General features: G+C 44.3%; 1 protein-coding gene across 2 annotated transcripts in view; it reads right to left on the reverse strand.

The window, feature by feature from the left end:
* Positions 1–363: 363 nt before the first annotated feature.
* adgrl1a (adhesion G protein-coupled receptor L1a) overlaps positions 364–14710 on the reverse strand; it is a 199769-nt gene continuing 185422 nt past the window's right edge. Inside the window, exons 18-25 of one of the 2 annotated variants that reach the window (XM_060897409.1) lie at positions 13423–13489; positions 12916–13007; positions 12097–12265; positions 11588–11743; positions 9346–9442; positions 5223–5345; positions 2819–2836; positions 364–2481 (exon numbers count right to left, since the gene is read on the reverse strand). In XM_060897409.1, coding sequence (XP_060753392.1) covers positions 1634–2481; positions 2819–2836; positions 5223–5345; positions 9346–9442; positions 11588–11743; positions 12097–12265; positions 12916–13007; positions 13423–13489 — 1570 coding nt within the window. In that variant the 3' untranslated portion in view covers positions 364–1633. The remainder of the gene's footprint in view (positions 2482–2818; positions 2837–5222; positions 5346–9345; positions 9443–11587; positions 11744–12096; positions 12266–12915; positions 13008–13422; positions 13490–14710) is intronic. The other variant, XM_060897411.1, reaches the window with a different exon arrangement.

Raw genomic sequence — 14710 nt, forward strand, 5'->3', positions numbered from 1 at the left:
TCAGCATTTCAGGCACCCGAATGTACGCACTCAAAAACACACACACACGCAGACGAATCACAAATCCACCATCAAACCAGATTTGGCTTCGACGGCAGATTATCGTGATTTCGAAAAACAGTTACAGCTTCGCTCGTGACATGATTCGTGATTGATTTGCATCCCGTCTTTTTGCGTCTTCGAGATTATTTTATTATTTGTCCTAAGTATCGGTAATCTAGTTATCTGATATCTATTACATCAGTCTAACAAGACACAACCAACACTACATTATGGCTGCTGTCGATAAACCCCTCCCCCACATCCCCACTCCCCCACATCACCCTGCCCCCACGTCCCTTTATCCCATTCCCGAGGCACGAGTCATGAAACCTGTCAAATCGATAAGGATGGGTTATAATACATAAAATTGTGCCGGGGCTAGTTTTTCTTCTTACTAGTTTCTTTATTTCTGCACAAACTTTCCCTCTCTTTCTTTTTTCCTGTCTCTCTCTAGCTCTTTCTCTCTCTGTCAACACATTTTTCCCACAATTCAATGGGGCAGGGGTAAATGAGAGCCTGAGAGTGAATGGAGCAAGGAGGGAGCGATGGACTGACTGTCATTTAAACTCCCAAATGTCTTTATTTTAATTTTTCTCACTTTTTTTTTTGTCTCAATACAAGAAATCGCTCTTATAGTAGTTCATACTTTTTTGTTGCTTTTGTTCATCTGGTCTCTATTTACAGAATAGGAATGGCGCTAGGTTTGGTGTTATTGTTTTTCAAGGTTCGTATGTACAGGCATTTTAATAGGCTCAGAGAACACCCAGGAAAACCTTTAAGAAAAGAAAAAAAAAGTTCTTCAAGCCCCCAGTAACACAGAGGACGCACCCGAAGTCTGTAATCCACGGGGCTGAGCATTGAAATTGAGCATCAAATAGAAGTCCTGTGGCCAGGTGCAGTTGTGTCAAGTCTCGTTCAGAGTCCTGTACATCAGAGTCCATCTGGAGAAAGAGCAAGAGAAAGAGAGAGAGAGAAAGAGAGAGGGAGAGAGAGAGGGAGAAAGGGAATAAAGGCAACTCCACAGGGGCAGCTTCTTCCTGCTGCTGCTTTCATGAGTGCAGTTCTTCACGGTCTAAAGTTCAGTAACAAGCACTAATGTTTGTGCACTTGTGTTTGTGTGTTTCTGTGTTCCAGTTTGTGTTCTGGCTCAAAAAATGTATTTTTGGCAACACTGAAGAGCTTTCAGAGCGAGACAGAGAGCGTTCTTTGCACACTGACGCGCAACGGTGAACCCTCTTCTATACAGCTCTTAATACACGAGAAAAGGGAGGAGAAACGGGAGTAAAATCAGAAAGGAAACCACTGTGGAAATGATAAGAATTTTTAAAAAAAAAAAAAAAAAAACAGAAGAGGTATCACCAAAAAAAATCCACGGGGAATGGTTGAAAATATTCTCAGTTGCTGAGAGAGCTTTGGACTAGTGACTAAACCAAGGGAGTGTATGAACTAGGTTTGCTCCAGAGCTGCCTTATAGAACCTGCTGCCACTGACACCCGAGCTAAGACTTCTCTCTTTTTACACTTCCAAACTGGCTAACCGAGAGAAAGGAACAGAAACGGAATGGGTGTGAGAGACTGGGGTTTAGTCGCAGTCACAGGCTGGTGACCAGCTGCATCTGTCCATCCCCCTCAGCATGTGGAGGTTCGGGGGGATTGTGGGTGTGGGCGTGGGTCTGGGTGTCGGCTCCAGGCCTCGTCTGGGGAGTTGGGTAGAAGGTGTGCATGGCGCTGCCCAGTGCAGGTCTGCCCGAGCTGTAGTAGAGCTCGTCGGGGCTGCTGTCTGGGTACGGTGAGTCTCGCAGGTTGGTGATGCTGGTGTACAGCGAGTCCCGGGCGGGTGAATCCGGACCTGTGCCAGCGCCTGTGGCGGCTGCACTGTGCCCGTGGCTCTCGTTTGAGTCGTTCATGTAGCTCTCACTCTCCTCAGCATCGCTCTGGTAGAGAACCGACTGGGCACGCTGCAGGAGCAACGGCTCCTCCAGAGCTTTGTATAACAGCTCCACATCTTGTGGTGTCCTGTGCCGCTGGCCCTCATCCTCTGCTTCCTGTTCCACAGCAGTCACTCCGACTACAGCCCCAGCACTTGCCCCTGCCCCTGTACCAACCCCGACACCGGTCGTACGTCCTCGCACAAGGGTACCACCAATTCTCTCCCCGCCTCCTTGTCGCAGGTTGTTGTGCACTAGCTCAGAAATGATCATCTTCTCAAATGCGGCTGCGTCAGAGAGGTTGCGCCGGATCCCTCCCAGCGTCTCCGTGCCACGCGGATTCAACAAAGGAGGTGGACTCTCATCGGACCCACCCCCGAGGAAGTCGCAGCTGCCACCTTGTCCACCTGGCCCGGCAACTCCCGCACGCAGCGAGTAGCTGTTGTTGAAATTGCCATTCAGTGGCAGTGTCTCCATTCCTCCATGGTCCCGATTCCTGGCTAGAGTGCTCTCTGTGTGACGAGAGGGAGGGAGGGAGGGAGAAAAGGTAAAGTGAACACTTCATTACCTTTTTTAATCAAGACCGAGATTCACAGCACAAAAATCTGGGATTAGATCAATAAAGACACTTCCAGCGCAAGATTAATAAGCTTATGAAAGGAGACTGGCTATTAGCAGGGAGTGGAAATTGTGTACACAGAAACATGAGGCTTCACTGCACAGGTTAAGAGATTATCGTTAAGGTAACAGTGGCCATTAAAATAAAGTGGAAAAGAGAGTAGGAGATGGAGAGAGAGAGTGAAAGAGAGAGAGAGAGAGAGAGAGAGAGAGAGAGAGAGAGGCTCTTACTTGGATCACGGAAGGTTCCTACAGGATGGCGAGAGAAAAAGAAAAAACAGAGAGAGAAAGAGAGAGAGAGAGAGAGATAAGAAGATGAACAGACCAACAACAATCCTCCAGGTTCACACTTTAACCCGTTTTTCAAGTTTTCTCTTAGAGACGATATCAAACAAGCCACAGAAGATTTATTCATGTGTTTACATAGTTTAGTGTTCATTCGAAAACTATGAAGAGAATAAAACGGAATTGATCAAAGGGAAAAAAAACACTTTAACAAAAATTTGAAGAAAAAAAATCTGCAGAAGACAGGAGAAAAAACAGTAGATCGATTTAAGATAAAAAAAAGACAAACTTTAATAATATTTTCTATAATACAATTTAAATATAAATATATACAATAATAATAATAATACAATATATATATATATATATATATATATATATTTATATATATATTGTCGCTGTCGGGTGGAAACCTCGTATGTCCAAATTTTCATATTTTTTCACATATCAATGCTATTGGTCAGTCCCCACGTGGGTCTGTTATTTTTACAAGTTATTAACCAATCTAAAGTCTTGAAAATAGCTTGAGCGCAAATCTCATAACTCCATTGGACACTTCAACTGTCCACCTCTTCCTCACTCCGCGGGAGAGCTTCGCGGCATATTTCTCCTCAAGAAGAGTCGCAACGAATCAACACGTCTTCTGAGGTAAATGTCTTCAAAACACTGGGCACAAAGAAAAAAATATTGACCCCCGCTAGTTCTGGTGCTCGTCCGAGGACAGGAATTTAGTGCAAGACAATCCACTGCAAGGCGGACTAAACCCTGTGCACTGCAGATAAGGTACGGCGTTTTTTTAATTTCCTGAAAAATAACGGTTTTGGAGATACGAAGATTCCGCCTGACAGCGACGATATACCTCTAATGTGAAAGACATGCTTAATGAAAATCCTGGGAATGAACACACCAGTAACTATAGTAACAATGCTGGCAGTAACTATAGTAATCATTTTCTACCGCTTATCCGAACTACCTCGGGTCACGGGGAGCCTGTGCCTATCTCAGGCGTCATCGGGCATCAAGAATACACCCTGGATGGAGTGCCAACCCATCGCAGGGCACACACACACTCTCATTCACTCACACAATCACACACTATGGACAATTTTCCAGAGATGCCAATCAACCTACCATGCATGTCTTTGGACCGAGGGAGGAAACCGGAGTATCCGGAAGAAACCCTAACCACCTAACCCCCCCTCCCCCCCCAACAGGAATTTCTAGTAAAATTTTTTTTTGATTCACCAAAATCATAAAAAAATACAGTCTGAACAGAGGATTTGTCAAACCCCACCATACAGCAGTGGACCTTATGCTAACCGACAGCCTCGCCCCTCCTTCTGTCGTCACCCTGAACGGGGCAGTACTGATGATCATCTGTTTAGAATGCGGCTAGTTGAACGCTGACAGAACGAGACACGAGCATGCTCCGTGATTCATACGACCTCATCTGGCTGCAACGATGATTATTTCAGCTTTTGTGTCTTTTCACGCGGAGACACCTCTGTTTTATTCGAACCTGTCACCGTATATATGGAATGCCGAGATGCCCTTGTGCTGGAGGGGTTTAAATTTTAATGTGTAGTATGACTTTAATCAACGCTCGCCTGTGCTCAGAAAGAGAAAGACAGAAAAACAGAGGGAGAGGGAGAGTAATTAGACATTCTAATGAAGCCCTCCTCCTGTGTGAATATTCTAAAAATGTGCCGCGGGCTGCGGGGAGCTAAGCTAAGCTGAGTCGAGGCTGACGCATTATACCGTGCTAGAGAGAACTTTGTAAAATATTCAGCAGAGACGGCGTCTTAAATTTCACCCCTCCGACACTGCACTTCCCTCTCTCTCTCTTTTTCTCTCTCTGAGTCTATCTCTCCGTCACCGAGAGCAGGGTTATTCGAGACGGACGCTGAGCTACTCGACGTGTTAAATCTCAAGGGAGCTTCTTCTCCCACTCAGCTGTCAATCACGCTGCCTTGCTTTGCCCTCCTCAGCCTCGAGTTGGATCGATATTTTTGTCCGTGGGATCAAACGGGAGCGATTTTAAATCTGCCGGCTGGACAGTTGGCTACTGTCCATTTGTCTGAAATCGTACTGACAGGATGTGAACACACTAAATACACAGAAATAGAGAAATGTTAGCATATGTAGCTCTGATACGAGACAGAGACCGAGACCGAGAGAGAAAGAAAGAGAGGGAGAGAGAGAGAGACAGACAAACAGACAGACAGACAGACAGACAGACAGACCAAGAGAGAGATACAGGGAAGGAGAGTGACTGATGAGACAGTGACAGAGAGTAACAGAGAGAGAGAGAGTGAGAGAGAGAAAGAGAGAGAGAGAGAGAGACACTGACCAGTGGAGTTAAAGACTCCTGGTGATGGAGGAGTGAAGCTCTCAGTCAGCAGAGTGTTGTACGGTGAAGAACCTGTACGCGTCTGCAACACAGGGTTTGCCAACAGGTGATTCCCCATGGGGGCTAAAAGAGAGAGAGAGAGAAAGAGAGAGAGAGAGTAATGAGACTCAAGTTTGTGTGTGTCCAGTTTTATGATATTGCTCTAATGAACATTCATTCATTCATTCATTTTCTACCGCTTATCCGAACTACCTTGGGTCACGGGGAGCCTGTGCCTATCTCAGGCGTCATCGGGCATCAAGGCAGGATACACCCTGGATGGAGTGCCAACCCATCGCAGGGCACACACACACTCTCATTCACTCATGCACTCACACAATTTTCCAGAGATGCCAATCAACCTACCATGTCTTTGGACCGGGGGAGGAAACCGGAGTACCCGGAGGAAACCCCAGAGGCACGGGGAGAACATGCAAACTCCACACACACAAGGCGGAGGCGGGAATCGAACCCCCAACCCTGGAGGTGTGAGGCGAACGTGCTAACCACTAAGCCACCGTGACCCCCCAATCATGAATTGATAAATTAATAATTTTATTTAATAGGCTTCACCCAGCGTCCAGAGATTCTGTACCACCAACACGCAGGTATTAAATGTATCTGTGTCTGCCACTCAGAGACAAAAATGACACCCTGAACAATCAAAACATTTCTAAATGGCAGCAAAGATATGAGAGTCTCATAAAACCAAGTGCTCCTTTGTCTCAGAATAAGCAGAACTTTCCCAGAACGTTTCTATGTTCAACTTCTGAACATAATTAGTGTCAGTGCATCACGTTAGATTGGGTGCAACCTTCAAGATCGTGAAGCTTCTGGCCAGTAAAGTGTGAATGTGATGGCGTGACCGGAGATTGCTTATTTTTGACAAGAGCTGGATTGGTGATTAGATGTGGGCGTGTCCAGTGACACAACCAATCAAATCAAAGAGCACATGCTGCTTCTCCTTCATCAGCAATAAACACTGCTGAAGTTTCTACACAAGCACCAAATTTTCCCTCCAGAACTTGAATAAATGATCTGGAACACTAGCTTCGCTACACGCCGCTAAACGTTATCACTATGACAACCAGTAGTAGGCGACTGAGCGTGAACATAGTTATTAGTGTTAAAACAGATGAGACGAGACGAGACGAGACGAGACATTATAGCAGGAATCCCGGGAGCAGACAGTGCTGCAGTGACGCTACGCTGCGTGTAAAACAGCCTTTTTTTTCAAATCCCAAACACATTTCAAGTTCAAACACATGTCTGAGTGTGAATGAGACAGTGTGTGTGTTGTTTGTGCGAGAGCAGCACTTCACAGCATGGGGCCTTTTTTCTGTCTGATCGTTCTGATCTCAAATTATGGTTAAGAATTTGAATGAGTGCGAATGTGGGAGAAAAGTGATTAGATGCATTAATGATGCTGAATGTTGGTGCGTGTTACACGCTGAGCTTAAAGAAAAACGCATGCTGCGAAGCATCCTACTGTGTTCCTGTAGGAAAAACCCCTGCTGTCTCACACACACACACACACACACACACTCGCACACATACATACACACACACAGCAAAACTGGTGAACATCTCAATGCTGGATCTTGGCAGAAAAAGGTAAGTGTAAAATAAGAGCAAATGAAGAACAGTGTGTGATGGAAAGACGCCGAGTGAAAATGTGTGTGTGTGTGTGTGTGTGTGAGAGAGAGAGAAACGGACATTTACATTGTTCTGTTCTTCAGCTTTCAGACTCTGCAAAAGTTTCCTCTAAGATTATGAAAAGATGCTTGTGATTCTGTCGCTCTCTCCATTCTTTTGTCTCGCCGTCTTTGTCCTGTAGAGCAGGTTTTCATCTCTCTCTCTCTCCCTCTCTCTCTCTCCCTCTCCGCCTGCTTGATTAAAAGTCTCCAGAACATGGCTGTGTGTGTGTGAGTGTCTCGCAATAATCGCCCCCCTGTTCTCTCAGCCTCTAATCAGTTCATTATAAACAAAAACCCACTGAATTAACGCAGAGAGAAAGAGAAAGCAGGCTGTTTTAGCCAGCGCTGCTGTCGGTCCATGTCTCCTCCTGGAAATGCTGAGCCCACTGCTGCCACTGCCACTGATGATGATGATAATTATGATTATTACTATCACCATCATCATAGTCATCGAGAGAACACTAATGCTATGTTCTACTCTTATTAAAATCTGCCCCAGCGACCGCTAATGACCTTCAGTGGGACTAATCATAATAATCCACACACTGTCGTCTCTCTGTCTCGAGCTCTCTGTCTGTGTCTGTCTCTGTCTGTGTCTCTGTCTGTCTGTCTGTCTGTCTGCCTCTCTCTCTCAGTCCCTCTCCCAAACTTTAAGTCTGTGAACTATATCGTGGTCTGAAACTAACAGAGTGCCCAATGATCCTGAATCTTGTGGCTAAAAAAGTGTATAAAATTATTAGTAGCTTCAGATGTTATATAATGATGTTTTATGGTGATGATATTAACATGCACCTGAATTCTGAGATTCTCAAATAATTCCACGACATCTGCTCCACGCAGAATCTCCACTGGCGTCCCACAGGGCTCAGTACTTGGTCCTCTTCTTTTCTCCCTGTATACTCACTCTCTTGGTGAAGTTATTTCCTCACATGGGTTCTCTTACCACTGCTGTGCTGATGATACACAACTTATCTTCTCTTTCCCACCCTCAGATACCACAGCTTCTGATCAGATCTCAGCATGTTTGGCAGAAATATCATCATGGATGACTGCTCATCAGTTAAAGCTCAATCCTAGCAAAACTGAACTGCTGATCATCCCAGGTGATTCATCCCCAGGTCATGACCTTGCAATATCCCTGCACTGCTTGTTTTCAACCTGCCTAGGCTCTCGCATACCACCCCACTGCTGCGATCCCTCCACTGGCTTCCGGTAGCTGCACGCATCAGATTCAAAACACTGATGCTGCCCTACAAAGCCAAAAATGGACCAGCTCCCTCTTACCTGAAAACCCTCATCACTCCTCGCAATGCACCCCGCACCCTCCGAGCTACCAGCACTGCTCGACTGGTGCCACCATCTCTCAGGGTAAGAGGAAAGACTTTTTTCTGTTCTGGTGCCAAGAGGGTGGAATGAACTTCCCCTAGGGGTCTGGACAGCTGAGTCACTGAAAAATGTTTTAAACTCATGGTATCTTAAGTATGTATAATAGTGAACCAGAGTTAATGTATCCAATGATTGAGACTTAAGCACTTCTGTACGTCGCTCTGGATAAGGGCGTCTGCCAAATGCTGTAAATGTAAATATACAGTTGTATGTAACATTTTCTGTTAATCCTATAAACCTCATTTCACTACTGAAATATTACTTTAGTGTCCTTCAGTTATTTGATAGATTAAAATGAAATTGCTGATCCAAACACTCAAACATTTATAAAAGAAAATCATGGAAATTGTCAGGGGTTCCTAAACTTTTGCATACGACTGTAGTTCCCTCGGCTGATTTGTATGAGTAAGGAGGGTGGAGAGAGAAGGATAGAGGACAGAGACTGTGAGAGAGGGCTGGTAGGTGGAGAATAACGAAGGAGAGGAAGGGACAGTAGAAGGAGGAGAAGTCTAGGAATGAGGGACGGTGAATTGAGAGACGGGACAAAGGAAAGACACAGTCGGGGACAGAGACGGCTAAAAACAAGGAGACTTAAGGAAAAAGACAAAGACAGATGCTGGGACATGGGGAAGACAAAGACAGAGGCAGACGTTGGGTCACAGGGAGGAAAAATGCTGGGACAAGGAGAGGACAGTCGCTGGGACATGGGGAGGACAGACACTAGGACAGAGTTAGCATAGACCGGATAAGGACAGACACATGGATAGAGATGGGGACAGTCGCTAGGACATGGGAAGGACAGAGACAGGGACAGATGCTGGGACATGGGGAGTAGGGGGTTTGGGGAGGCTCAGAAAGCACCGACACACGGACATGGAGAAGACAGAGATATGGGGGGGCTGGGACAGGCACAGGAAGGACAGAGCTGGGGACAGAAACAGGAACAGAATCTGGGACACAGGGAGGATGAAGTAGGGGACAGAGAGGGAACAGTGTCTCACCGCGATTGAGGGTAGGAGTGCTGTTGATGTCTGATGCCATGAAGGACGACTCAGTCTGTTTCCTCACCGTGTCGTTCCACATGCGACGGATTCGGCTCTGAGAACACACACACACACACACACACATACGAACACACACACACACACACACACACACACACACACACACACACACACACACACACACACACACACTCCACTTCACCACTGTTGTTCAGTTAAAGTCAGAAGTGATGAAGCTTTACACTACTGTTCCCTCAGGAAGCATCAGTTACACTGTTGTATAGTTTTATTGTATCTATATATTCTTGTTTATTAGATCTTATTTATCTGATGCAGACGTCTCTCTCTCCGGTCAGACACAATATATGGGTTTTTTTCCCTTTTTTCCTTTTATTGCTTAATGAATTGAAACAGCGTAGAGTAACACGAGCGTCGTCATTAAAACAGCTTCAATAACAACACAGCTTGGAGTCCTTTCATCCAATCAGACTGCAGCTGCAGCTGAGTGTAATACGAACCAGACTGGATGTTTTTCCTTCTTTTCTCTTTCTTTCTTTTATTTACTCACTTCTTTTTATTTATTTATTTATTTATTTATTTATAAATGATGAATTTGAACCCGACTAACATGCCCTGGGAATGCAGTGAAAACATCCCGTCGTACGAATCTCCGACTGATCAGAGAACATTCAGGGAATTTTAAGAACATGACGGAGAACAGCATGAACAAATTAATTAACACCTTTATTCGTCGATGTTTGTTTAAATCTTGATCAAAAACAAGATCACATGAACGACCAACACAAATTCATTAATGCACCAATTAATACTGACTGGGTGCTTAATTAACGGTTGAGAGGCTAAACGCAGCTCCCACTTTCACACTTGCTGACCTGGGTTCAGCTGATTATCAACATTTAGCTCTTTAATTTATACTAATTTATGTAGATTTATTAGAATTATGGAGGAGGTAATTAGTGCAGGATATCATTATTGAGGTAATATTTAAACAAACGTGGATTAAAACGGGTTGTGATTATGTTTGTTAATATTAATTAAGGGGTTTGGTTAATGCAGTAAATAATGCTGGCTGGGAAAGTCGAGTTTATGGGGTGTGTGTGTGTGAGTTTGTGTAAGTGTTTGTGTGAGTTTGTGTAAGTGTGTGTCTGTGTTTGTGTAAGTGTGTGTGTGTTTGTGTAAGTGTGTGTGTGGTTGTTTGTGTGTAAGTGTGTGAGTTTGTGTATCTGTGTGTCTGTGTTTAAGTGTGTGTGTGTTTGTGTGTGTTTGTGTGTGTGTGTGCGTGTGTGTGTGTGTGTTTGTGTGTGTGTGTTTGTGTGTGTATGTGTTTGTGTGTGAGTGTGTTTGTGTAAGTGTGCATGTGTGTGTTTGTGTGTGTGCCTGTGTGTGTTTTTTTGTGTGTGTGTGTGTGTGTTTGTGTGTGTTTTTGTGTCTGTTTGTGTGTGCATATGTGTGTGTGGGTGTAGTGTGTGTTTGTGTGTGTGTTTGTGTGTCTGTGTGTGCGTATGTGTGTGTGGGTGTAGTGTGTGTTTGTGAAAGTGTGTGTGTGTTTGTGTGTCTGTTTGTGTGTGCGTATGTGTGTGGGTGTAGTGTGTGTTTGTGTGTGTGTGTGTTTGTGTGTCTGTGTGTGGGTGTAGTGTGTGTTTGTGTAAGTGTGTGTTTGTGTGTGTGCGTGTGTGTGTGTTTTTGTGTGTGTTTGTGTGTTTGTGTGTCTGTGTGTTTGTGTACGTGTGCATGTGTGTGTTTGTGTGTGTGTGCCCTGTGTGTGTTTTTGTGTGTGTGTGTGTTTGTGTGTCTGTTTGTGTGTGCGTATGTGTGTGTGGGTGTAGTGTGTGTTTGTGTGTGTGTGTGTTTGTGTGTCTGTTTTTGTGTGCGTATGTGTACGTGGGTGTAGTGTGTGTTTTTGTAAGTGTGTGTTTGTGTGTGTTTGTGTGTCTGTTTGTGTGTGCGTATGTGTGTGTGGGTGTAGTGTGTGTGTGTGTGTGTTTGTGTGTCTGTTTGTGTGTGTGTTTGTGTGTATGTGTGTGTAGTGTGTGTGTTTGTGTGTGTCTGTTTGTGTGTGTGTGTGTGTGTGTGTGTTTGTGTGTCTGTTTGTGTGTTTGTGTGTCTGTTTGTGTGTGTGTGTGTGTTTGTGTGTCTGTTTGTGTGTCTGTTTGTGTGTGCGTATGTGTGTGTGGGTGTAGTGTGTGTGTGTGTGTGTGTGTGTGTATGTGTGTGTTACCTGTCTGTGTGCTGCAGCGTGTCGGGCCTGGCTGCTGGTGTAATAACGGTTGTTGGTGCGCAGTGCAGAGTTTTTCAGTGAGCCGTGAGAGCTGGAGTTAGACGAGCGTCCACAGCAGTATGAGTGACGCAAACACTTACTGTACTCCTTATGGACCTACACACACACACACATACACACACACACACACACACACACACACACACACACACACACACAAAATAAAATTTATAAACATGGGATACACACAGCTGTGTGGCACTAAAACTAGGACATTGTCACAAATTTAGGGTAACAATATCCCGAAGAAATCTTTCACACCATCTGAATTGTAAAGTTCTGGGACAGAAAGCAGCTGGGGTTAGAAACATGCTCTGTACTGACACTGAAGATGTCGCAGAAGCTTTCTACACCAACATATTGCTGAAAATGATTATATTAAGCAATTGAAAATGTTTCACCTGAATATCTACACACACACACACACACACACACACACACACACACACCTTTTTCTGCAGTGCGCAGTGGAAGATGAAGATGAACATGCCCTGGAAGGCGTTGAAGGTGGTGAACAGGTACGCCATGATGACTGTCTTCTCGTTGATGAAGAGGAGACCGAAAGCCCAGGTGAGGCCGAGGAGGAAGAGCAGAGTGACGGCGCCGAGAGCCCAGGACCTGAAAGAAACAGCTGTCACTCCTGTGGCTGGCTTTTACACAAAACACGTATCACACGTGTTTCATACATACGACCACGTGGATTTTGTTGTATTACATTGTGACCTTCAGCCTCCATCACAGATTTGCTAAATCCAGTCGCTACACCCAGTGCCACATATTAAGGGTGCAAACTTCTCTCTCACTCAATCATCTTCTACCGCTTATCCAAACTACCTCAGGTCACGGGGAGCCTGTGCCTATCTCAGGCATCATCAGGCATCAAGGCAGGATACACCCTGGACGGAGTGCCAACCCATCGCAGGGCACACACACACACTCTCATTCACTCACACACTAGGAACAATTTTCCAAAGATGCCAATCAACCTACCATGCATGTCTTTGGACCGGGGGAGGAACCCGGAGTACCTGGAGGAAACCCCCGAGGCACGGGGAGAACATGCAAACTCCACACACACAAGGTGGAGGCGGGAATCGAACCCCCAACCCTGGAGGTGTGAGGCGAACGTGCTAACCACTAAGCCACCGTGCCCCCCGAGTGCAAACGAGTGGTTTACTGTAATTTATTGACCACGCCCATTTTCCATATTAGGACGAAATCATTTCTCGTAAACTTTGTCATAACATCGGAACAGAACAGTGACTCACTTGATGTTGTCCAGACGGCTGGAGTCGGGTTTGAGGGCAGACGAGTTGCGTACCATCTTGTGTAACGTGACCATCAGGAACACCAGGTTCAGCTGGAGGTCAGAGAAAAGGTCAGAGGTCATACAGAATGTACAGGTAAATGGACACGACCCATCGTTTACACGTCGACACGTTCACCCCCTGGAATCTACACATTTTGATAAAATCATCTGAATGTCCTTAATGCTTTAAAATCCTGTTGGAAAAAAAAGAGTGTTTCCGGAAACATGTGGAAACTTTTTTTACAGTCAGTTGAAGTTTTTTTCTTTTAAATCTGATCATGAAAAAAACGATTAAGTCAATGACACAGACAGCGTCTGTCGCGCTCCATCCAGGGTTTACAAGTTTGTTAATTAATTGAGTTTGTTAATTAACTGAACGTTCATTAAGTACATCGTGATGATTTCGAACCTTAGTTTTATGAAAAGATAAAAAAGAAGTGCAGGTGAAGCTGAGAGAGATCAATACCATGATGATGAAGGACACGGGGCCGATGAAGCTCCACACGAAGTAGTTATCAACCCGCAACCAGCACCTACACACACACACACACACACACACACCATCATCTAATGCTCGGTCATCAATCATACAGCACTAACACTTGTAACACAGTCCACCTCATACAAATAATGACTCACAGCCTACAGCAGGTTTGTTTGTGAAATGAGGAGCGATATCGATCGTTCGTAACGACGCCACCCTTTTATCTGAAATCGTTATCGTTACCGTCCAAAAGAAAGGCAATAAAGAAGCAATAAAATCTGAGCTCTGGTTTTAATTATGAGCAGACTCATGACGCCGTCTCATTTTCCACTCGATTGTAGTTGCGATGCTGCCGGCGCGCGAAAGCTTACACAAATGATGTGCGTATTTAAACGATACATACGCAAACGCCGCGTTCGGTTCTGCAGAATTCTTTTTTTCTATTATTTTCCGTGCCATGATTTAATAAAAGTAAAAAAAAAAAAAAAATCAAAAATCAAATTAGTCATTTTTTTATTCCCTTTGGTGTGAACCTGCTGGAGGTGAGAGCTGTCTATTAAAAAGTCAAATTAGTTTTATGAATAATTAAAACGAATCAATTCCAGGACTCTGAATGCGAATCTCAAAAAAAAAAATAAATAAAAAAATCAGTTCTTAAACGTTACAGATCAAGGATTCCCAGGAACGTTCACCTCTCACGCTCACCTCCAGCAAGTGAAGGGACGTGAAGCAGAACGATACGGACCGTGAGAACGTCAACGTTAACTAGAACATGCGAGGGTTTATTTTAATGCTCAAATATTACTGAAAAATTCGTAGTAAATTTCAATCAACTTTTCCAGTTAACATTAAAATAAAAGTAAAAGCAAAAAGTTACAATATGTTGCTTTTAATTCATTAATTAATTAATCAATTTATTTAATATTTCTTTTGTCTGGGAATCGAGGAATTTTCTCCTTTACCCGAATTTACATAAAGTAAAATCTGTTCTTTAACTGAGGTTCTGATTTTTCTTAAAACTTTTTTAAATATTTGAGTTTAAAACAAAGAAAATCAATGAGGAAAAAACGTCTTAAAAAAAACCTGATGATATTAAATATGTTGTAACACTCTCATCATCTCATCCTAAAGCCAGCGTTAGCATCAGTAACTGAAGAGAAACATTTTTACTCTATTGGGTTTTTTTAAGGACCAGACACCTGAGCGGACGTTTGACTCCATGATGTCATGGTGAGGATGACACAAAACATGCTAATGGGCTATAATTTGG

The sequence above is a fragment of the Tachysurus vachellii genome, chromosome 21, assembly GCF_030014155.1.
Source record: "Tachysurus vachellii isolate PV-2020 chromosome 21, HZAU_Pvac_v1, whole genome shotgun sequence".
NCBI classification, from domain to species: Eukaryota; Metazoa; Chordata; class Actinopteri; order Siluriformes; family Bagridae; genus Tachysurus; species Tachysurus vachellii.